At 37.6% G+C, this 23110-nt stretch overlaps 5 protein-coding genes and 2 long non-coding RNA genes across 9 annotated transcripts; 4 read left to right on the plus strand and 3 right to left on the minus strand.

The window, feature by feature from the left end:
- The first annotated feature begins 1003 nt into the window (after positions 1–1003).
- Positions 1004–3540, plus strand: LOC106307976 (lipase). The gene is made up of 8 exons (XM_013745081.1): positions 1004–1642; positions 1733–1827; positions 1901–2004; positions 2087–2187; positions 2264–2367; positions 2446–2883; positions 2958–3089; positions 3170–3540. The coding sequence occupies exons 1-8, from the start codon at positions 1397–1399 to the stop codon at positions 3345–3347; spliced, it is 1398 nt and encodes a 465-aa protein (XP_013600535.1). The 5' UTR covers positions 1004–1396; the 3' UTR covers positions 3348–3540.
- A 225-nt stretch (positions 3541–3765) lies between these two features.
- On the minus strand, positions 3766–6221 carry LOC106307948 (AP-1 complex subunit mu-2). Its single transcript, XM_013745046.1, has 11 exons — positions 6093–6221; positions 5743–5889; positions 5590–5652; positions 5309–5485; positions 5111–5214; positions 4915–5022; positions 4725–4821; positions 4526–4623; positions 4316–4457; positions 4102–4224; positions 3766–4015 (listed from the first exon to the last, which is right to left on the minus strand). Exons 1-11 carry the CDS (start codon positions 6219–6221, stop codon positions 3917–3919), a joined length of 1287 nt encoding a protein of 428 aa, XP_013600500.1. The 3' UTR covers positions 3766–3916.
- A 406-nt stretch (positions 6222–6627) lies between these two features.
- Positions 6628–8510, minus strand: LOC106307269. The gene is made up of 3 exons (XM_013744171.1): positions 7744–8510; positions 7427–7614; positions 6628–7355 (listed from the first exon to the last, which is right to left on the minus strand). The coding sequence occupies exons 1-3, from the start codon at positions 8441–8443 to the stop codon at positions 6888–6890; spliced, it is 1356 nt and encodes a 451-aa protein (XP_013599625.1). The 5' UTR covers positions 8444–8510; the 3' UTR covers positions 6628–6887.
- Positions 8511–9355: 845 nt separating this feature from the next.
- On the minus strand, positions 9356–11541 carry LOC106310002. Of its 2 annotated transcripts, XM_013747194.1 has the most exons (8): positions 11208–11541; positions 10908–11024; positions 10692–10757; positions 10472–10575; positions 10000–10367; positions 9847–9899; positions 9702–9729; positions 9356–9578 (listed from the first exon to the last, which is right to left on the minus strand). In XM_013747194.1, exons 1-8 carry the CDS (start codon positions 11475–11477, stop codon positions 9520–9522), a joined length of 1065 nt encoding a protein of 354 aa, XP_013602648.1. In that variant the 5' UTR covers positions 11478–11541; the 3' UTR covers positions 9356–9519. The 2 variants fall into 2 exon arrangements, with proteins under 2 accessions (XP_013602648.1, XP_013602647.1); XM_013747193.1 differs by having other exon boundaries at positions 10692–11024; positions 11208–11531.
- A 2383-nt stretch (positions 11542–13924) lies between these two features.
- LOC106310755 lies at positions 13925–15522 on the plus strand. Of its 2 annotated transcripts, none has more exons than XR_001263864.1 (5): positions 13925–14126; positions 14206–14332; positions 14482–14535; positions 15104–15189; positions 15278–15522. It is a non-coding gene; the product is annotated as an uncharacterized LOC106310755 (long non-coding RNA). The 2 variants fall into 2 exon arrangements; XR_001263863.1 differs by having other exon boundaries at positions 13926–14126; positions 15121–15189.
- A 1773-nt stretch (positions 15523–17295) lies between these two features.
- LOC106309368 (katanin p80 WD40 repeat-containing subunit B1 homolog) lies at positions 17296–18765 on the plus strand. Its single transcript, XM_013746399.1, has 5 exons — positions 17296–17475; positions 17816–17884; positions 18316–18441; positions 18530–18632; positions 18737–18765. The coding sequence occupies exons 1-5, from the start codon at positions 17296–17298 to the stop codon at positions 18763–18765; spliced, it is 507 nt and encodes a 168-aa protein (XP_013601853.1).
- A 270-nt stretch (positions 18766–19035) lies between these two features.
- LOC106311374 lies at positions 19036–19924 on the plus strand. Its single transcript, XR_001264003.1, has 3 exons — positions 19036–19272; positions 19359–19521; positions 19655–19924. It is a non-coding gene; the product is annotated as an uncharacterized LOC106311374 (long non-coding RNA).
- The last annotated feature ends 3186 nt before the right edge of the window (positions 19925–23110 follow it).

Here is a 23110-nt window from a genome sequence, read left to right on the forward strand (position 1 = left end):
TTATATTCGGCCCATAAACTTATTGTACTAGTATGTTCTATTTGCACAGGTTTTATATTTGATGCTTTGATTTTACCCAAAAAAATATTTTATTTTATTTTTTAAAAGAAAAATCTCATCAATTTAAGATTATTCTGTATTTGTGTAAGACCCATTCTAAAAATAAAAATCTGCCTTCAATATAATTTATGATTAGTATTTTTTTCCAATAATTAATTTATTTTATTTATATATAGTTCATTGTTTAGTATTTTTAAAATAATATTAGTGCTTCAAACTTATATACAAATCTTATAAGTGTAACATCTCCTTATTATTTCCTATTATTTTGATAGTTTAAAACAACGAAAAAAATAATCTTAATTCATCAATTTACTACAACTTTTTTTTACAACAAAATACTAGTAATCTAAGTAGATTAGATTCCAAATCCGTTAGCCGAGGAAACTGAATCAACATAAATATAGCATCAATTTATTATTATTTGAAGATTAGTGTGAGTTCTTCTGTAAGTTTGGAATATCCTCCTATTAATTATATATATATATATATATATATATATATATATATAGTTTAACTTTAACCAACTTTGCTGCCGCTCTAATATGATCTCTTGTTTTAGCTGTTATTTATTGTGATCAAAATTTTTTATCGCTACAAATATTTTAGATGCAATTCGTATATTACATCTCAACCCATCCCATAGAAATTACTTATGGTTGTCGATATATTGAAATAACATTCTTGTTCATTAATTTTTATACAGGTACCCTTCTTAAAAATTCGTATTTAAATAACAAATATATAAATGATAAATAATAAATGTCGAATAAACAGGATTTAAATTCGTATTAACTACAAGTTTTAGTTTTGGATGATTAAACAGGATAAGGTTACATCAAAGCAGAAAGATACAGTTTGGTACTACTATCATGCACCAATCTTCCAGCGCCGATCCAGCGTGCTTCGCCGTTTCTCTCAACCAATAAGAATCCAGCAAAAATAATAACAACAAAAATAATAAACTAAAAGTGGGCCTTGGAATCCTCCTATTACAATATTTGCGGAAACTCGAGGAGCTTGCAGAGGAGAGGTGAGGACTCATTACACATGGCGTGCTTCAGCTAAAAGATTGGGTGAGAGGTGGGCAATAGATACAAGTGGATGCCAAAATAACATTGGATAATACATAAGAGACGGAGAGAGACGTTGCCAACTTTCTCGGGAAAATTTCAAAGTTCTTTTTTTTTTTAATCTGGGTTTTTCTTCCCTCAAAGGAGCATCCTTTAATGTTCTTTTGAAGAAACCTCACGAGGGTCTCTCTGCATTTGCCTCCCCTGTTTCGGGGAGTCTATATTATAGGATAAAGGAGATTCCTTTTTTTTGTTCTTCTAAGATGATGATGATAAAGTTGTGGATGGTGACATGTCTTCAACTCGCTGAGCTTTTCGTGAGCTCTGTGGTGCATTTGATTTATGGGTTTTATATATTCAGCACCGCTGTGGCCGGAGATGTTTCCCAGAAGTTGAGTGATTATCTGTTCAAGTCAAATGTAGGAGGAGAAACAGATCAAAGTCAAAGTAATGTTGAAGGTCTGCCTCCTATTGTATTGGTCCATGGGATCTTTGGATTTGGCAAAGGGGTAATAATAATGCACAAAAAAAAACTCAATTTTTTCTTTATATTGTTTTTATTAGATTCTTGTGGGTTTTGATTTTATTGTATTGATCAGAGGTTAGGAGGGTTATCATATTTTGGTGGTGCTGAGAAGAAAGATGAGAGGGTTCTTGTTCCTGATTTGGGATCTTTAACAAGCATCTATGATAGGTATTTGAATTGCACATTTTTGATCTTATTGTGTAAATCATTATGCTGATGGTAATAACAATTGTTTTTTCAGGGCAAGGGAATTGTTTTATTATTTAAAAGGAGGAAGAGTTGATTTTGGTGAAGAGCATAGTGAAGCTTGTGGACATTCTCGGTTTGGAAGAGACTATGGAAAAGGTTAGGTTTTGATATGAAACTCTCATTCGGAGACTAATAATGTGGATTCTTGACTTTGGTATGTGTGTGTGTGTGTGTTTAGGGCAATACCCTGAGTGGGATGAGGATCATCCTATTCATTTTGTGGGGCATTCAGCTGGTGCGCAAGTTATACGCTTGTTGCAGCAAATGCTTGCAGATAAGGTTTGACTTTAATGGTTTTAAAAGCTTTGGTTGATGATTGATGCTAACATGTATGTCTGAAACTGGTGATGGTTAGGCTTTTGAAGGGTTTGAAGAAACGAATGAGAATTGGGTTCTGAGTGTGACTTCATTGTCAGGAGCATTCAATGGTACTACAAGGACTTACTTAGATGGCATGAGGTTAGTTTCCTTCTTGAAAGCAAATGTGTGTTCTTGGGATTAGTTGGTTCTTATCACTCTTTATCTTTGTCATTACAGGACAGATGACGGAATAAGCATGAAACCGATATGTCTGTTGCAGATATGTCGTATAGGCGTGATAATGTACGATTGGTTGGACGTTTCATGGCTAAAGAACTATTACAATTTCGGGTTTGATCACTTCAACATTTCTTGGAAGACAACAGGAGTCAGAGGTCTAGTTGATTGCCTTGTGGGAAACTCAGGTCCTTTTGCTACTGGTGACTGGATCTTGCCTGATCTCACGATACAAGGGTCCACAAGTCTTAACTCCAATCTCCAGACGTTCCCAAGCACTTACTACTTCAGCTACGCGACTAAACGCACACGCAGAATGATGGGGATGACGGTTCCTTCAGGTGTTCTTGGAATACACCCGATGCTTTTCCTACGTGTCTTTCAGATGAGTCAGTGGAGGTTCCCTCAAGATGCTTCTCCTCCTTATAAAGGCTACAGGTAAGACACTCAAACTTTGAAAACATTCGTTCTTGAAGTTCTAGATGGGATCTAAAATGTTATGGAATGTGAAGGGATGAGGAGTGGCAAGAGAATGATGGGGCAATGAACACAATATCGATGACGCATCCGAGGTTACCTGTGGAGCATCCGAGCCGGTTCATAAGGAGTGATTCGGAGTGTCAAACGTTACAACCTGGGATCTGGTGAGTGAATCTCAATATTAGATTAGATATAGTCCATAGGAGTGGAAATTGAATGGGACGTTTTGTTTTGGTGATTGCAGGTATTATAAGATAGTGGAAGCAGATCACATAACGTTCATAGTGAATAGAGAGAGAGCTGGAGTTCAGTTTGATCTTATATACGATAGTATCTTCCAACGTTGCAGAAAACATGTGTTTAGGAAGATTCCTCAGACTCTCCCTAATCAATCTCCTCGTTGTCCTAGCTCTCCTCGTTGATGGCCCCCACAAAAAAAAAAAAACAGCTTTGTACATTGATCTATTTTCGTTTTCAAGTGTTTAGGGACGTTGGGCCTTGATTCTTTAGGCAATTCATCAGTTCAGATATGTTCACTGTTCTTATGCTCTCTCGTTTTTGTTGTATGGTGTAACCTTTCGTTGTAAAATTTATAATACATTTCTGTTGTTGTCATGTTGGTGGTTTACTGCCTAATCTGAATCCCATTAGGATATAAGTCAGATTCTATCTACCGTATGTGTTAATACGTTATCTTCCTCAAAAAGAAAGCAAGAACTGTCAGAAGACTAAAAGATCAAACAAAATTGCTTGTTTAACAATTTTAACCAAAATAATTGTCATAAAAAAGCTTACAGGAAAAATAAAGAGAGAAACACCATGAAGACAATTCACAAGAAATATGGATCCCAAAACAACATTTCACCGTAATTTTCATCAGCTAAATTTTTCAAATCTTTTTTTTCCTTTTCTTTGATCTTCCTCTGGTTTCTTTTCTTGACAAATGGCGTAAATAAAAAAAAAAAAAACAAAAAACAACACAGATCTCATGTTACATGAGTCTGAGTTCGTACTCACCAGCCATGGTTATATATCTCACCCACGGAAGAGCTTGGTACCCACTCTTCTCAATGATCTTCAGGTATCGAACCTGCATTAACACACGCATTAGGATTCTTCAATTTCAAGGTTTCAGATAACGAGTACAGAAACAGAAAATTCCCAAGATATACTAACCTGTATTCCTGAAACAGTGAAGTAAGGGATCTCAAATTTGACACGGATAGGAGCTTTTCTCTCAGGCGTTGCTTCCTCTGCGGTTACACTTGGAAGATGGAACTCTGCTCTCAACATATACTCCTACATTGTTTCAAAACTTAAAGTCAAGACACTCAACATTATATGGTCAGTTCTTACGTTTAAAAACTATTTAAAAGTTATAAGCACTTACCTTGTTCCCAGGGAAAGATTTGATTTTCCAAACCAGAGCATCTTTTTCGGGAGCATATGCGGCAGACCCTAGAGATGTTCTTACGGTGGGGTTGGATGCATCAGTTGGTACAGGCAACTCGATCTCAACATTCGTTGCAGTGCTGTAGAAAATTAACGTTTTATCACTTTATGGTAAAAACATAGATATCAAGCAAGGATTAGTAGTTACCTTCTTTCCTTGAACTGGCTTCTAGCTTTAACTAGCATCTCAACACGACTTCTGGAATGCCTCTCTATCTGAGCTTCGACCCATATAAGAGGCTTGACCTGAACAAGTATAATGTAAAAAAGAAGGAAAATTTCATGAGATTTTTAATTTGTTGAAGAAGGAAGAAAAAGCCATCCATGCAATATTCCACATTTCAAACCTGGGTACTGAGTCTATATGTCATTAAATCAAAAGCCCCATCAGGTGGTATGAAAGATATCGTCCTATCGTTCTCAAAACGTGCCAATCGAACACACCTGCATTTTGAAGAAAGACACGTAGAACTCAAAACAGTGGTCCGGATAAGTGACTGTCAGAGATTGTTTGGAGTTAGCAAGTGGAAAGCGTACTGATGAAACTTGATGTCCTCCAAATCAATTGCTTTTCCTTTTGTTGCTCGCCCCTGCGCTTCCAGTAGTACTCTATCATTCAGACCTAGCTTACACTCTGGCATTCCACTGTAATAACCATGGATTAAGAAGCAGAGAGTCAACGAGAAGTGAATTTTTATCTAACATGATTTAGTTGATACAGTAGAAAACGCACCTCAAATATGTTCGCATCTTCAATGCTCCAACGACATCAGACCTCACAATTTGCCCATTACTGTTCACAAGGATATTTACACTCTCTATTACGTCCAAGAAAACCTAGAAACCAAAAAACACCAGTCTGTAAAACATTTGGAAACCTAAACAAAATACAAAAAACAAAATGTTCCCTGCTTGTAAACTAAGCACCTACTTCGTTTTTCTTAAACTGTAAGCCCTCACTCCTCCAAGAAACAGCGTTAGTGACAGCCATAGGAGGTCTCTGTGTAACCTCCATTCTATAAGCATCGGTCTTGATGAACTCACTAAGGATCCTTGCTTCAGTATACTGAGGGTAACCAAAGTCCATCATCTCGTCAAGTAACTCATACTGCCACCAACACAAGCCACAACTTCAGCATCTAATATTTGTTTGCCTCATGTGAATTCATCAAGAGAGTATTACTAGAGTAGAAGGGAGAAGCAGTGACATACCACAACCACAAAGTTATCCCTCAGTGATTCTTCCTCCAACTCCTCAAAGTAATGCTTGAAGACCTAATAAACACGCAAATGATCAGTTATCAATTCGAAACAGTTAAGTGTTCTTTTTGCAAAAAAAAAAATTGAATATCAAGGGAAGCTTACGTCGACGACGCGATGCAAGAAGGAGATAAGACTCGCAGCGTTACAGTTCTGCCTGGAGGCTATCATGAGGTAAATGTTACTATGCTGTACAAACATGTAGGTCACACCATTATCGTAAGCCACCGGATCATTAGACTGTGAATCGCCCTGAAAGATTAGCGCCAATAACATTAACAAAACCATCAAGGAGAATCGCAATTGTATTAACACTGATCAAACTCTAATCTAATTCGTTCCAAATGTTTATTCACGAGAAAATCTCATAAGGAACATCTAGAAATCAAATATGTGAATACAAATCCACCAAATCGCACATCTAGAAAATCAAAGATTGGGAAGAGTAGAGAAACCTCTTTCTCGATGAGTTTGGTGAAGAAACGCTCGGCTTGAGCGGCGGTGACGTCGCCACGGTAATCGCGCCACACGAGGACGCGGCCCTTGATATCGAGCAGAAACAGCGCGGAGGCCGCCCCTGCCATGGTTTCTCCAGGGATTGCGATATCAGATCCGATCAAACAGAAGAAGTTAATCCACGAGATCTAACGAATTTTACGCTTCGCCGGAGAAGAAGGAGCAAACGTCAGAGAGAAGAATGAGCTGAGATCATCCGTTAGCAGCTCGATAAAAGGCTTTTTATTCACGATCTGACGATTTCATAATAGCTAGAGAGAGAGAGAGACGACGACACACAACATTAAAATAAAGTAATAAACTGATTAATTTACTTCATCGAAACGGCGTCGTATTTAGCAGAGTTGGTAAAGTACTTTATCATCTTCTTTGATCATCAGTAGTTTAATTCCGCATTCTAACTTCTGCAAATTGATCTTTCTCAATGGTATTGAGATCTTTAACATGTAATCAAGATACTAAAGACATTTCACATAGTATATATCACAGCTTCCAATATTTCCTTACATTGGTGATATAAGAGAACAAATACAAATGCAGTTGAAGTGGCTGAAAAAATCTTCTGTACATGTTTCAAAACCTTTTTTTTTTTCCTTTTGACAAACAATCAAACTCACACCCAAAAACTCACGCTTTGACTCGGCACAAATCCTTTTATATTCAGTTCCATTGATTTGATCTTGAGGTAAGATAAAAGCAACAAGCCAGTTTCGTTACGACCTGAGATGTATGTTTCATGTTCCTTTTTGGGAGGTAGTCTTAGACTTGAGCGCTAAGCTACTTATATCATCGTCTCCTTCCAGATCACTGAAAGAAACATCATCCTCATTCCCTGTGAACATTGGAGCCCAATCATGAGCATCGTCTTCCTCTTCTGGCCAATCATCATCATCATCTTCATCATCGGCATTGGGTGCCGCGCTTAGGCTTGCACTCTTTTGAATTGGTTTTTCCTCGATAACAGCTTTATCAATGAACTCCGCATTCTCAGACCCGCGATCTGCCGTTTCGAAATCGCGATACATGATCGAAGGAGGTTCAAAGGCATATATTCGTGGAGACAAAAACTCAGGAGGAGCATGGTTGTAGTAACTCGAAGTTGATGGTGTAATCTCCTCCTTAAGAATATCTCCATACCCTGTTTTGGGGGAACTGTTTTGATTCTGAAGCTCTTTCATCCACAACGCTCTTGCTTCCATCACCTGTAAACAAAACAGAAAAAGAGTTATATTGAGTGCCAACAACAACAATCATGATCGTGTGAGTGGTTAACCTGTGGCGAAGACAAAAGCTGAGCATCGTGTTTATTGAGCCGTGAAAGGAGAAGAACAAAATAGACTTTCCAGAAGTAACCAACAGTCATATGGCACGGACAGAGTTCAATTCTTAATGCAGCTAACCTCGGAGCAAGACGTTCTATAGCTAAAGCATGGCCTCTTTGTGCATCAGACATTTCCAAATCTACAAGAAGAAGACACAACACCATATTGATGTTGACAATACACATATAAGTCAATCCATGAAGACTAAAGGCCAAAAAAACTAAGAATCTTTTTTCAAGTCCAAAATTGAGTAGAGTGTAGGTTATACCATCAAGATCTTCGTCGGGGTCGAGAGGAAAGTCTAACCAAGTTTCAGGATGCATTGCTATGTTCCTCGCAAATGCTAGCACTTCGTCCGTAAGAGCAACCGCATCCATCTCTTCTTCCTCTTCCTCCTCCTCTTCTTCATCCGTTTCCTCTTCTTCTTCCTCCTCCAGATCATCGCGTAAGTCTTCTAACCTTTTATCTTCCATAGTATCCGAGCTCCTAGCTCTAATCTCTGTCTCTCGCGTATCAATTCCGACACACGATTCAGGCCGATCTGAAGAAGACGGCGGTTGATTCAGCCAGGGATCGAAAGACGAAGATTGATCCAGCCTGGGATCGGAAGACGACGAGCGATTCAGCCTGGGATCGGAAGACGACGATTGATTCAATTCGGGATCTGAAAAACGCGATTGGCTCAATCTGGGATTCGACAGATCGGAGGAGGATCTCTCCGGTAACGGGGCGAGAAAGTTAGCGACGCCACGAAATTTACGCGTGAGGGTATGGCTGAGTTCCGACAGGTCGTCTTTCACGCCGCGCGCTTGAGCCTCCTCTTCCGGTGACATCGGAGGCAAACGATCGGCGTTTCTCTCGGGGACGTGTCTCTCCGTTGGAGTTTTGGGGATGTTCTCGTCGTCGTCGTCGTCGGCTTCATCGTCTCCGATGCCATCGTATAAGCTTTCGAGGAAATTCGAAAACATTATGATTGAATTCTCTTTTTCGCTTTTTTGGTCGTATTCATTGACCTATTGATATTTGAATACTACTCGCGTTGAGTCCAAATTAAACATACTGTACATTATTCTTTTATTTTTGCCCCCTGTTCTAAAAATCGGCCGTCTAGGCGTTACGAGTCACTTTTCCGCCCTGATTTATGCCAAATCGGTTTAAAAAATCGGATATCCGATTTTTTCCGCCTAGACCGCCTAAATGACCGTCTAGCCGCCTAAATGACCGCCTAGCCGCCTAATTTTTTTTTTTTTTTTTTAATTTTTTTTTAGTTTTAATAATATTTTTATTTATTTATTTGATCTAAAATTTTATAAATATCATTTATATTCATAATTTTGATGAAAATTACACTATATTAAATTTATATATTCTATTTGTGTGTTTTATACAATCATAAATATGAAAATGTATTAATGTTATACACAATTAAAGATTAACATGTTTTATAACATAGTAAACCATCTAAAAATTTCGCCCCGCATAATTTCCGATTAATCCCCGATTTTTTCTTTAGGCGCTAGGCCCAATCCGACCGCCCGACTAGCGCCTACCGCGTTCAATAACAGGGTTTTTGCCCAACAAATCCCATACAAATTAAATATTATACAGCTGTAATTTAAGTTTAAATTCTACACTCTGGAACCAGATTACCACAAAAAGAAATTCGATTATTTTTCTCTCGCCATCTGGAACCGGTTTAAGATCCATAAACTTTAACCACATTTTTAAATTTTTTTCTGTTAGACGTTTATTTAAAATGAAATTTCGTATTCATAAAATTAAAGTTATAATATAGTCCTTAACCAGAAATATGGTATTCAAATTTGATAACAAGGAAAATGAAATGAAATTTGATATAACTAAGAAAATTTTTAGGGGTGTGCATTTGATATTCAGAAATGTCAGTGTGTTCTCATTCACAAGTAGAAAGAAAATCAACAATGTTTAAAATGTGTGTAAGATTAAACCATATATGTTGCATGAAACAAAGTACTGGATTTGGAATAGTATATTGAGATGGTGTATATGTGAGACGAGATGAAACTCAGAGAATCCAGTTACCTCCGATTTCTTCCATAATTCTCTCAACTTTCTGCAGCATGTCTGGATAATGAGGAAACAGCTTGTTACATATATAGATTGTAGAGTTTTGAAATCTGAGTGAAGCAAGCTGAAATGTAAATTCTGAAACAGCTTATCTGTGTAAATATTGGAGAGAAAACAAACCTTGAAATGAAGAATCTTCCATGTGCTTCTGTCAAAACAAAAAAGGTTGGAATCCCAAAAACCAAAAGAAATCATTAGAACTGTGTTGCTGTGTAGAAAGAGAGTTTCTTGAAAGAAATAAAAACTCGACTTGTTATGCTATTACCAGTATCTGTGACTTTAGATCAGGATCCTGCTTTACAGTTGCTTGGCCTGCATCTATAGCCGGTTTCATGGGAAGAAAACTTGTTAATAAAATGTATGAAAGAAGCTATCTATCTTTAAAGTAGAACAAGCGAAGATCAGTTGTGGAGATTACCTAGAGAGGAGTTGGGGAAGCAACCAGAGAGTAAGGTGGTGAAACTCGGAGGGAGGTTAATGAAAGGATCGTTAGGGATTTGACTAAGGGTGGCGTGTGGTGGGTATAAGGTTTGTCCAGCTTGATAGCCAAGCCTTGGTTGCATTTCACGGACATAGCTACCAATATGTTTAACCATGGTTGGCTCCTCCACAGTGGCGATTTGTGGTTCATAGAATGTTTGACAAGTTTGATACTCAAGCCTTGGTTGCATTTCAAGAACATAACTTTCAGGAGGTTTAACCATGTTTGGCTCTTCCTCAGTGGCGAATTGTTGTGGGTATAAGGATTGTTGACACTCGAGCCTTGGTAGCATTTCAGGAACATAACTATCAGGAGGTTTAAATATATTAGGCTCTTCCTCAGTGGCTGTCCTTACCATATCTAAAGGCTAAAACACTTGTACAAATTCAACACAGTAATGTGATCTAACCTGGGGATAATCTCATTTCCAGGGTTGTAATCTGACTGGAAACTAGCCTCGGGCCTGGTTTCATGTTCCTGTATCCCAGCTTCCTCAAAGCCACTGAGTTTCTCCTGCAAACAGAACAACAAACACATGAATCATTGGCTATAATTCGAAGAAAAGCAAATGAGATATCATTCTATCAAAATCAACATGTATAAAGCAGCTCTTTGCAGTAATGGCTAACCTTGAGAGCTGCTACAAAGGTTACAGCTGCATCACATGTGGAGAACCTTAAAGCGAACTTTTGAATCTGGAGAAGAAGCTTAACAATCACAGTAAACAATAGGCTTTCAATCACACAGCTGGAGTATCTAACTCGTGAACCATTATCAACAAGCACATTAGACAGTATGTTTATTCCAGAAAATTTCCAAAAGAGAATCGAGTGTAAGGAGGTTGCCTCGTTTTCGGAATCCATGTAGCTAACGAGAATCGCTCGGCTGCCACGAGATGGGAACCCAGAAACGCACGTCATGTGAGGCCACGAGAAGTTCAGCTTCGAAATGTAGTGTTCTTCCTGTAAAATTACATACCAGGGAAGTCAAATTAGTCCATGAATCTACAATCAAACATGGATAGAGATCCAGATTCACGAAATCTACTAAGCTCAAATCATCGCGAACACCGATCCAGCAGTCGCAACTAACAAATCCGATCAAAAGAGAGAACGACATAGAGAGAGACGGAGATTTCAACTCACGAGGATTTTGCCGGCGAGTTCGACGGAGAGAATCGCATCGGATCCGTTCACTTCGTCCACCAGAGTGAGATACACCTTCGAGAAGGACGTCGACAGCCACGTCCCTATGGGCGACGAGCTCAGCTCCCTCTTTCCGAGAGGAACGAGTCCTGGATACGGAGATGGAGGAGACGGAAACGGAATAAACCGAGCGAAGCTGATTAGCCATCGGGAAGTTTCTGAAGCCTCCGCGTTTCCTCGGTGGACTGATGCAGTTAGGGATCCCGCCATCTTCCTTCCGATATTTCCTCCGATTTGAAATTTTCTTTTTTTCACCTTTTTTTTGCCTTCTCTAATGAGTGGAATTTGAAAAACGTAATGTACGAAATAATATATTTCCAGCAGTCTATGGGCTCAGGTTATTAAAATTGGGCCCCAAAAAGCCCGATGCTTATTTCAATTTGTTTCTTATTTGAGTTTATATACAATTTTATACATGAATTTGTTTTTGATTTGTGTTTATATTCAATTTTATACATCTATATGATATTTTATTTTGGAATGGATTAATAAATATTTTAAATATTTTTTCAATTTTTTCCAAAATATTACATTATTTTTATATCACACTATATTTATATAAATTTTCGACATGGAATGTTTTTTTTTTACTTTAAAGTCTACATCAGTATCTGATGGCCAAGTACTAGGCTTTTCACCTTCATCCTTTGTTGAAATCCTCCCAACAACTACTGAGTCAGAACAATCTACTCCAGCCACCATCTTTAAAGCAACAGTAATAGCCACTCCTTATAGCAATTCAGCCTTATTTGAAAATGCTCCGCTTAATACAGAACATGCAACTACTCTGGGAGATTTTCCAGTCACATGGAGTGTTTTTTAACGCCTCCACCCGAAGCTTCAGGTGATATTCCACCATCCACTTCTGGAGGTTTGTCTTTTACTCCTCTCACAGATGATTGTATATGTCATTTTAATGAATATGAAATGGCCCAACGATCACGACATGGAAGAGAGTTGAAACCATCTCAGAAGGTTCAAGATATGCAATGTCACACGGTAAGAAGCCGCAAAAGCCGGGGGTGCCGAGGCAGAGGTCGTCACGGAGGCCAAAACTAAAGTTATTTTTAGAAATTGGTGCGTTTGCGGGATACTTATGACTAGTTAACTACCAAATTCATCAGCGGTTAAAAAATAAATTAACAATATTAACATTTTATATAATTATAAAAATATCAGAACATAAAAATATTATAATAAATATAAAATTTATATTTAGAAAGTTATAATTTTAAATTTTTAAAAATTATAAAAATTATTTTATTTTAAAATTTTATAATATTAATTAAAATATAATAGATATATTTTAGTATTTTTATTGAATATTTTTATTTTTGTATTTATATTGTCTTAAAAAAAAATTATCCTCCCGCAACCGCAAACGCTAGTTGGAACCAACTTTTGAATTTATGAGGTTTAGAGCGGTTTAGATCGGTTTGAGAGATTGTTGCAAAACAGCAACAACCGCTAACAACCGCAAAACTGTGTTTGCTGGTGGTAGCGGGGAAACCAGTCATACCCTTAGTGAACTAATCCCTCTCTCAATTTCTTCAAATGCTCAGAGATTTGTGCATTATTAAAAAAAATATTTGAAATATTTAAATTTATCAGAGTTATCCGAGAAAGTATCCAACAAAATCCAAAATGTGATTTTACTCGAATTATTAAAAATATCCAAAAATGGAAACCATAAACCGAATTGAACTCAAATTTTATCAGGTTCCTAACGTTGCTATCAGACCAAATCAAAATAACCAAACCAAAACTAAACTCGAATTCATAAATAACCAAACAATTCTTTTATTTTTGAACAGAATAAACAAAATCACAACCGAATTGGCAAAAATCGAAAATCAAGAAAAAAATTTGGAACTGAACAGATCTGAACGTCCATAGCTAAACATATTAGTGAATTGGCGGGTTAGTAAAATTTTCAATAAAAAAAGCGCCGGTGAAAATTTAGTAGATAATTAAAAAACATTTTTGAATGTGTTTCGTATGTTACACTACACAATAGAATATTAGATATGGACAAATGGATAATTAAAAACAAATAAACACTAAACATGCATATAAATTATATAAGATAATAAATAGAGCAAAACAAGCTGTACGAGAGAGTGGTGGTATGATGGGTTGTGGATGGGCAAGTTATGTACACATATTTCTCACAGATCGGTAAAAGAGATTCATTGAAGACACAGACATGTTTTTTACCTTTGAAATCAAGCTTGCTGGGATTGATTTCATATTGAGGAACTTCACGAACTGTCTTCGTGTGCATTGGAGCCATCTGAAACATATGTCAACAATAATAGTGCTGTTCGTTTGGTTGCCGCAGCTACCTGCGTCTGCGGCTGCGGCAATCTTCTGAAAAAATTATGTTCGTTTGGTTGACGCTGCATTAAAACCGATAAAACCCGCGGTCGCGACGTAAGTTATGCGTCTACTTAACCTATTTACAATTTTACCTTTAACCTAATTCATTATTTACAAAAAAACATAATCTATTGACGCAACCGCATCTGATTGACGCAGGTTTCATCTCTCGATCTCCATCTCACTCGATCTCGTGCTTCCTCCATCTCGAGCTCTTTTCATCTCTCGATCTCCATCTCTCTCGATCTCGTGCTTCCTCCATCTCGAGCTCTCTCCCCATCTCGAGCTCTCTCCATTTCAAGCTCTCTCCATTTCGAGCTCTCTCCATCTTGAGCTCTCTCCATCTCGAGCTCTCTCCATTTCAAGCTCTCTCTCTTCCCTGAAGAAAACCCATCTCGAGCTCTCTCTTCTCCGAGCTCTCTCTCTCTCGAGCTCTCTCCATTTCAAGCTCTCTCCATCTCGAGCTCTCTCTTCTCCGAGGTAACTGTCTCTGAATAACTTACCAGATATTGATTTGAGTCTTAGGTTGATGAAGTGATGATAGCTTGTTGATGCTTAGGTTTGTGTAAAGCCGAGCTCTCTCTCTCGATCTCGAATATCTCTTCTCCATAACATCTCGAAGCCCTCTTCTCCATAGCATCTCGAAGCTCTCTTCTCCAAACCCATATCTTCCTTTTCTCGTTGAGGTATAGCTTCGTCTGTCTCTCACTCTCTTGTAAGGTTCATGTCTCTTACAAAAAGCTCATGTCTTAGTTCAGATGTTTGATGGGTTTTGCTATTCAGATGTATTTGCGATTCAGATGTTTGATGGGTTTCTCTGGTTTGGTGTTTGCAGGTATATACCAACAGGTGTTCACTCCCATCTCTTCCATCACAGAGGAAGATTACGGTGAGACTCTCTACTCGGTTTCATTACTTCCATCTCTGTGTATTGATTGATGCTGTACGAGTTTGGTCTTAGTTTACTATGCGTATTGATTCTGAAGCTTATGATTACTTTTGATTGGTTGTGAGTTCTGCTTTTAGAGGTGAGAAAAGCTCATGTCCATTTTTGGATAATTTGTACATGAGACATGAGATTGGTCTCGTTATATGAACTTGATATGTGTCTTGGCTCTGTCTTGTTTCAATGCATTGTGTCTTGTTTCCATTGTGTCTTGATATATATATATATATATATATATATATATATATCATGCGTACTGGTTTGAAAACGACCAAATTGGTTGAACTTGATGTCTTGAACTTGATGGAATCTCTATAGCTTTGTTATGATTGGTCTCTGATGGGTAATCTCTTGTGGTTTGTTGATCTTTGTTTGTTTTGATGTGATGAACTTAAAATGTAAATGTCTGAAGTTGTTTCTATTTGATGCGGTAGTGTTGAGTTTTGACTCTGTGGTCTGTGCTAATTCAGAGATGTCTGATCTCTTCTTTTTTTTACTCTCGTCGTTGAAGCGTTTGACTATTTGCAGAGGCAGTGATCAAGCTGTTGTTCCTCTCCAAGCTCAGACTCTCTCCAAGCTCAGACCCTCTTTAGTGAGGTTTGTTTCTTGAGTCTCTTTGCTGATGATGATTTGTCGTCTGTAGTTGGAACGTTTCTTGATAGAGTTTGGTCTCTGTTGTTTACAGGAACAAGAATCTGTTCAGACTACCGTTGCTCTCCAGATCACGTGTATTGTGTCTTATTTCTATTTTTAGTATCAGACATGAGATGGGTCTCGTTGCATTGTGTATATGACATATTGAAGATTTATTCAATATTACAGGTTGATGTCTTGAACATTTATTTACTTGAACTTGTGCCTTGGCTGTTAATCTTGTTGCAACAGATCACTTAAGGGAGTGTACTGAAATGTGGATTTTAAAAATTTGGGTTGGAGTTTGAAGAGATTTGGACTAAATCTCATTTATATGGGTAAGATTTAAAAAAGGAAAAAAAATTGGGTTGGATTTGAACAACAGACTCTTGACGATATTCAAAAAAGCTCAAGAGCTTACTAAAAGCAAATATAATAGATCAAAATTGTTTATCAAAAAACCAAATTCATAAACACTTTGCATATATAAATACTTTCGGTTGGTTAGAAAACACTAGTTCTATATGATATTTGAAATATTTGTTTTATTTATTTAAGAATTGATGTATTATTTAGCTTTTGTTAATGATAAAAAAATGTTGTTAAATTTATTACTAATTAAATATAATATATTGATAAATGTAAATATTACAAATTTCAATCTACATTTTATTTATTTAAAATACAATTTTATAAATCTAAACTACATTTTATTTATTTAAAATACAATTTTATAAATTTAAACTACATTTTATTTATTTAAAATATAATTTTAGAAATTCATAAAATTCATAAAATTAAAATATGAACTAAATGAAAATTGCGTCTGCGACAACCAAACAAACATAACTAAATCTATTTGTTGCGGTTGCGGCTATGTCTTGCGTTGAAACGAACAACAAGCTGCGGCTGAATCTGCAAAACAAACAACAACCAAATAACCAAACGAACAGACGCAGCCGCAGAAAACTGAGTAAAAAATCTAATCTCCCATATCCTTGGGATTGACTTGTGTTTGGGACATCTCATTATATTCCGAAGATGGATCAAAGCTGTGAAAATTGTCGCAAAGGTTTATTGATGAAATAAGAAAATGCCTACTACCACATTGTCATTTACCAAGAACATAAGGCAGAGAAACAATTTCCAGTATCAAAGAAAGCGATATCTTCTCCTAGTAAGCCTACAGTTAACAAGGAAGATTAAGCGAACCTTCCTCCTAACTCTAAGCTCTGTTGGAGTCAATTCAAATTGATATGAACCTTAAGCTAAATTTTCTAGTCCTTTGTCGTGAAAACAAAGGTTCAGATCAAGATCCTTGTGTTGAAAAATTACGTACTACAAAACCCAATCATCTTCCATTTCTCAGAATTAGGCTTATGATATGAATACATAAGAACAAAACTGTTCCAACAGAAGAAGGCGTTTCCTTTCTAGCACAATCGTTAGCTAACCAAAACACTTCGAAGAAAAATCGGTACACCTCATCGTCGAGAGTATGGTCAAGGCCCATGGATGCTCTGATGCTTCAATCATAATCATCATCATCCAAATCCCCGTTAGCACCTTCTTTCCCTTCGAACAGCTTTCGAGCAGTGCTCGAGAGTCCTCTGATGTCTCAGAATCTCGTCGAACACGCAAGATCGATGTGCCTCGTCGAAGTCAGGATCGTCCACTTGATCGATGCAAGAACAGCAATAAAGCTCAGATCTTTCGATGTCAATGGCGAGATCATGTCCTTTATGCGAAAGTACCTGACTAGAACAAGATATCGAACACAGCTGCAGAGTCTCTTGTGATGAACAGTGCAATCACTGCATTTGGGTATCTCTGTTTCTTGAAAATTGATCTTTATTTTTCTATTGTTGAAGCATGTGAACAAGTTCTGGAAGGATTTGTAACCATCTGTACCGCTTCGGCTTCTTTACATCCTCCACCACTCCCATCCCCAAAGCTCTCAAACCCACTCTTAGCTAATCTCTCGACGATTGCTACACACCAAAAGAAACCTATTTATCTCTCATCCGATAACAACTTTACTTTCCCAACCTTCTGGGTTCTGAAGTTGAGATGAAGGACTTGGGTGCACCAATGAAGATTCTAGGGATGGAGATCTTCAGAGATAGGGAGAAGGACTTGTTCTTGTCACAGAAGGCCTACATTAATGAGGCGTTGACAAGGCTCATGATATCTTCAGATAAACCTATCTGTATTTCGTGCACTGCAAATGTTCATCTCACCACGTATATGGTTTAGCCCGTCGGGGCTTCTTGTCCGTTGGGGCATCTGGCCCGTTGGGGCATCTGGCCCGTTGGGGCATCTGGTCCGCAAGAACATCTGGCCCGTTGGGGTGGTCCATTGGGACATCTAGTCTGTTGGGACATCCGGCTGATGATGAACGTCTGGCTCTAGTTGAGCATCTTGCCGTTAAAGGACGTCTGGTTCGTGATAGCAACACATCTTGTCCGAAGGGACATCTGAGACAAAGAGAGTGATAGTACATTTGGCGTTGAAGAACACATCTGTTTGGTACATTTGGCGTTAATAGCGCATCTGGCACTTGAAAGTGCATCTGGTACATCTGGCGCAGAGAAACGCATCTGGTACATCTGGCGCAGAGAAACGCATATGGTACATCTGGCACTTGAAGGTGCATCTGGTACATCTGTTATTGGGAGGATTCAAGTCAAGGTGGAGATTTGTTGATATGCCTTGAATCTGGATGTTACATCTAGGCGATGGATGTTACATCATCATACCGACTCGGTTGCATCAAGAGCGTTGCATCAAGTTATTATGGATGTTACATCTGATCGTGGGCTTAGGTCCATGAGTCCGTATAGTCTAAGGTTTTAGATGCGAGATGCTACTATATATATCTTGTATTCGAAGTAACCCTAAACTTGCACTTTGTAAGCTCAATATCGCCTCCAATAATAAGATCTCTCTTTGCCCGTAGACGTAGCCCTAAGGTGAACCACGTTAAATATCTGTGTCGTAGTTACATCGATTTTATTCATCTGTTTACGCATCTGCTCCTCTCACGCCCGTCACAACATTACGTCTGGATCAAGTGACGCAAATCTAAAGATTTGGGATATCAGAAAGAAAGGATGCATCCAAACGTATAAAGGTCACACTCGTGGCATTAGTACTGTCAAATTTACTCCTGATGGTCGTTGGTTGGTGTCTGGTGGACTTGACAACGTTGTAAAGGTAAGAGAAGCAGTATCTCCAAGTGGAACTTGTGCATTGTTTTCAGTAAATGCTATTGTAGCAATGTACATTTTGTTTTATCCAATAGGTTTGGGATATAACTGCCGGAAAGCTCTTGCATGAGTTTAAGTTTCATGATGGACCTATCCGTTCCCTAGACTCCCACCCTCTTGAGTTTCTCCTAGCCACTGGTGAGTTTTTGTGGTACATTTTTAGTAGTTAATTGTTTTGATTACATCTACAAGTTCTGTTTTGAGATCTTCTGATTTCATTTACTACGTCTTTCACTCTTCAGGTTCTGCTGACAGGACTGTGAAGTTCTGAGATTTGGAAACGTTTGAATTGATTGGATCTACTAGACCAGAGGTAACTGAGCTTGTGAAGTTTTGTTCTACTAGATTTGATGTCTATTGACTTATAACATGACTTGTTGTGGAGATAGGGTGTCGTTTGTCTTTCTCTTGAAAGAAGACCTCATACATTGACAAATTTATAATTATATTTGTAACAAGAACAGTCGGCAAATAATCTGACGTAGAACTAATTTATATTTGGATACACTTCGTAATATGTAACAAACCTAATCTTCTTCCTGGCATGTGGTGTCCCTTGTTTCACAGGCTACTGGAGTTCGTTCAATTGCTTTTCATCCAGATGGACAAACCCTTTTCTGTGGATTGGATGATGGCTTGAAGGTTTTTTATTGTCTTTGAGATAAACTAGACAGCTTAGATGTTGATATCACAAGTTCATGGTCATAAATGCCAGGTATATTCATGGGAACCAATGATATGCCGGGATAGTGTTTGGGTTTGGGTCTCAGATATATCGGTATGTCACCTATTGCACTAGTCCATAAGTTCTGTGAAAGATGAATCTTGAACGTTTCTGAAACTGTTTGTGTTGGTTTGCTCCAGAAACTTGAGCCATTGGAGCTCGATCTGAGGATGGGAATGAATGCATAGTGAAAAGATTGAGTGTCTTGGATGACCAGTCGTCTTAGAGAATGGGGAGTACCTCAATGGGGCAGTTCATCCCCAGATTATGAGACAAAAGAGATAAAGAACATATACGTTGACTGTGAATGAAACTGAATGAACATACATTGTCTTGATCACATTTAACCGTTTTTTTTCTTTATTGCATGAAACAAAGCAGTCTTGAACATACATTGTCTTTGATGTCAGTTTCTGTGCCTTTTCTTCTTTTAAAGCTATAGGTGGAAATTTGAAAGGGGCTATTAGAGCGAGAAGCAGAATGCAACAACATGTTTTGGACAAGCAGAGGACAAGTCTTCCAGAACGCATAGTGTTGGATCGCTGGATAGTGAGTGGGGAAGAATATGTTTGAACTAAAAGACATATATCTGGAAGAGCAACGAGACTGTAGCTACCTAATCAACTACTAGGAGATGCTCCCAATACTCCACAGAGAATCTCTGGTCACATTTTCCAAATGCACATGCTACCATTTTTTTCTTCTTTTCCTGCAAGAGTTTGTCAAGAGTTTTGTGAGTAAATCAGCTTATAATAATAATATATCACAAGTGAACCAAAAAGCATAGAACCCGATCAATGGCTTGATCTTCAGTAGTGGGTTCCACCATGGGTCCATGATAAGTACCAGTGAATCTGCAACAAGGTTTAGTCCAACACTAGCAGCCTTTAAAGACAATATCATCACATTAACCTAGCCAAAAGAAAAATAGTTAGTTTACATATCATGTGAACTTGTTATTTAAATGGCACATGGCATAAACATAGGCATAGGCATGAATAGAACAGAAGTTAAACCATCAGTGATAGAAAAGAGGAGAAAAACACCAAAGACCAAAGCCTAGAGTTCACGTGAATAGAGAGGATCAGAAAAACACTAACTTTAAACTTAATAAATCTTTTTATGCTTTTTTTAAACCAAGATCTATGTCTAAGTAGGATAATTACCTTAGGGAGGTTCTTGAACTCTTCAATTGACTTATGTCTTGATTCCATTGACATTTTCCCATCAAATCTTCTATATTGAAGGGAAGATTCTTCGAGACTATCTTCAAGCAGGTCTAGCATCTTTGTACACTGTGTAAAAACCAGAGTCTTTACTCCTTTCTGAACCAAACCATCTGATAGTATCTCTAGAGTAGCCTTAAGCTTGGAGGAACCATATGGAAGATTCCTAGCAATTTCAGCTGAGGAGGATGTACATAGGAGACCGGAGGATACGAGAAGAGGATGATTGCAAGCTTGACGAAGACGCATCAGCCTGGCCAAAACTTCTTTAAAATCTTTGTTCACCATTCCAGCTGTTTCCTTTTCCTGATAACACGCATATTTATATTTATATCACATTTATAACAACAAGAGCATACATTGTATATTTATATCATTAATATCAACAAGAGTATATGCTGAATACTAGTGTCATACCTTATAGAATCCCCTTGTCTCCTTCTCTAAGGCCTTGTAGAAATCAACTTCTTCTTTACTCAACTCCACTTTTCTCAACTCAATAGACTTGGGAGGTAAAGAGAGGATTGGTTCTCCATCCATTATCGTACCTACACATTATTAGAACACATAAAAAACCTTGATTACACATTTCAATATCAACAAGAAAAGATTACACATTTCAAACCTTGTAGTGTCCACTTGTCTCCTTCTCTAAAACTCCGTAGAAATCGTTTTCTTTAAGTCCACTTTCCTCTACTCAATGGACTTTAGAGGTAAAAGATAATTGGTTCTCCATCAAACATCGTATCTAATCATTATTACTAGTTAGAACACATAAAAACCTTGATAAACATCTGCACAAATTTTGTTTCATGAAAAGAAGACTGACCTTTGGTTCTTGTTTTCAACAAAGCATGCAGCCATACAATGCAATTGCAATTTTGCTGTCATGATTCTTAATGGTTGATAAGGACTTTATTTAAAATCCAAGTATCAAATAAATGTAGTACATAAAATATGTCAATCCAATCATAAGTGACCATGATGCAAACATAATACAGATTAATGCCTAATCTAAATGCAATCAGTGTAATAAAGTGATATGATTTAACTAACAAGACTCTAAAACAATAAATTAGCAAACTTTCATGTAATAGGATAAAGGAAGACTCATGGGTCTAGGAATTTGACTTCAAATGACTAAGATCCAATCTAGATAGGTAAGGTATCAATCAACATATTTCCTTAAGTCTAGACAACAATCCTAAACAAGTTCTTTGTCAAGATAAATTCTCATTTATTCTCATTGATCAAACATCAAATCAAATGTCTTTGGTTTGTGTCATTCAATCAATCATTAAAAACATGTCCATTGACTATCTAAGCTTTCCTAACATCAAATGTCTTTGATTAAGCAAGCAAAGAGCAAGGTTGAGTTGGCTCAGACATTTCATCGAACACCTTCCGAGTGTGAAATGTCTAGAGTTCTAGTTTAGAGTGGCCAACAATAAACTAGCATTAAGATCACTCAACAAACAAAAAAATAGATTAATCTAACTCTAAACACTATAGATCTTCACTTATTCATTATAATCATCCTAACCCATGAATCCAAAGATAACTACTCACTCATTATCATGATAGACATTAAATCATTGGTTGATTTAAGACTAAACATATGATCAAAGTAATCAAACAAATACAAATGATATAGATCAAGATTAGATCTTTCACCCAAAAGTGGTTTTTGATTTGATAGATAACAAGATAACTCCTAAAATTAGGTCTAAAATGTATTTATATTAGCTTAAACTCGAACCGGGTCAACCCGACAAACCCGGGTTTGACCCGAGAATAAATCAACAAAAGTCTCGCCGCGGTGTGCCAAGGCCGCTGGGGGTCTGCAGCAGATTGTTGCTCGTCTAAAGACCGCTGTGTCACAGGCCTCTGGCATACTTTGGCCATTCTTAGGTGTTTTCTGAGGAACACGTCGGTTGCATCATACAGCTGCCAGTAGACCGCTGCCATACTTAGGCTCGAGTTGTCTCATGATTTGTTAGCAGCGGCTTGTTAAACGGATAATGGGTCCTCTGTCTTGCTTTGCAGTAACTTGTCCTCCCTTTTGAACTTCTTCAATGATTTTACCTCCACTCATCAGAGGCTTTTCATCCCACACGTTATCAAGACCTGTGATATTAAGCAAGAAACACAGTTATGTTAACACATTCTAACACTTTTTCTTCCTTGTCTCACAATTTTCCATCTTCAGTGCTATATATCACTTATCAAAATACACTTACTTAGTTCACTGATGGTGTCCTGGATTGTTAGATAAATTTCTCGTTTCTTGTCAAGATCAAGCTTCGTGCCATCATCATCCGTATACAGTAGTAATTATATTAACAAGGCAACACGCCAGAGACCTTTGATATCTCTAAGAAGAGACCCTGGATAGTTACAGAGTTGCAGATATAAAAATAGTGATTTGTTTGACTATAGCCTCTGAGTTAGTGCAATATTATAGAGGCTATTGTGGATTACCTGTGAGTACTTTTATTTTCGATGTTGCAGGGATCTCTGGATCATTAGGGAGATGGATTCACACAGCTCAAGGATCTCACTATCCCAATCAAGTTTCTCCAGTTGTAATGGATTCTTCAGCTGAAGAGGAAGAATCAAGGACATGAATCTCTCCGCGGCAAGGTGTATATTGATAACCTGAAGGA

Source organism: Brassica oleracea, chromosome C8, assembly GCF_000695525.1.
Source record: "Brassica oleracea var. oleracea cultivar TO1000 chromosome C8, BOL, whole genome shotgun sequence".
In the NCBI taxonomy this organism is placed as follows: Eukaryota; Viridiplantae; Streptophyta; class Magnoliopsida; order Brassicales; family Brassicaceae; genus Brassica; species Brassica oleracea.

Bases quoted from the DNA above. Each gene is read 5' to 3' on its own strand.
- LOC106307976 (XM_013745081.1), top strand. From the start codon at position 1,397: ATGATGATGATAAAGTTGTGGATGGTGACATGTCTTCAACTCGCTGAG. The intron at 1,643-1,732 runs GTAATAATAATG...TGTATTGATCAG, and splicing joins TCTTTGGATTTGGCAAAGGG to AGGTTAGGAGGGTTATCATA. The intron at 3,090-3,169 runs GTGAGTGAATCT...TGGTGATTGCAG, and splicing joins ACGTTACAACCTGGGATCTG to GTATTATAAGATAGTGGAAG.
- LOC106307948 (XM_013745046.1), bottom strand. From the start codon at position 6,221: ATGGCAGGGGCGGCCTCCGCGCTGTTTCTGCTCGATATCAAGGGCCGC. The intron at 4,458-4,525 runs GTAACTACTAAT...AATTTTCTACAG, and splicing joins AGCCAGTTCAAGGAAAGAAG to CACTGCAACGAATGTTGAGA. The intron at 4,225-4,315 runs GTAAGTGCTTAT...GAAACAATGTAG, and splicing joins AATCTTTCCCTGGGAACAAG to GAGTATATGTTGAGAGCAGA.
- LOC106307269 (XM_013744171.1), bottom strand. From the start codon at position 8,443: ATGTTTTCGAATTTCCTCGAAAGCTTATACGATGGCATCGGAGACGAT. The intron at 7,615-7,743 runs GTATAACCTACA...TTCTTCTTGTAG, and splicing joins CCCCGACGAAGATCTTGATG to ATTTGGAAATGTCTGATGCA. The intron at 7,356-7,426 runs GTTAACCACTCA...TTTTGTTTACAG, and splicing joins AGCTTTTGTCTTCGCCACAG to GTGATGGAAGCAAGAGCGTT.
- LOC106310002 (XM_013747193.1), bottom strand. From the start codon at position 11,477: ATGGCGGGATCCCTAACTGCATCAGTCCACCGAGGAAACGCGGAGGCT. The intron at 11,025-11,207 runs GTGAGTTGAAAT...GTAATTTTACAG, and splicing joins AACTCGCCGGCAAAATCCTC to GAAGAACACTACATTTCGAA. The intron at 10,368-10,471 runs GTTAGATCACAT...ACCTCCTGATAG, and splicing joins GGAAATGAGATTATCCCCAG to TTATGTTCCTGAAATGCTAC.
- LOC106309368 (XM_013746399.1), top strand. From the start codon at position 17,296: ATGAAGGACTTGGGTGCACCAATGAAGATTCTAGGGATGGAGATCTTC. The intron at 17,476-17,815 runs GTTTAGCCCGTC...CATCTGGCGCAG, and splicing joins TTCATCTCACCACGTATATG to AGAAACGCATCTGGTACATC. The intron at 18,633-18,736 runs GTGAGTTTTTGT...TTCACTCTTCAG, and splicing joins TGAGTTTCTCCTAGCCACTG to GTTCTGCTGACAGGACTGTG.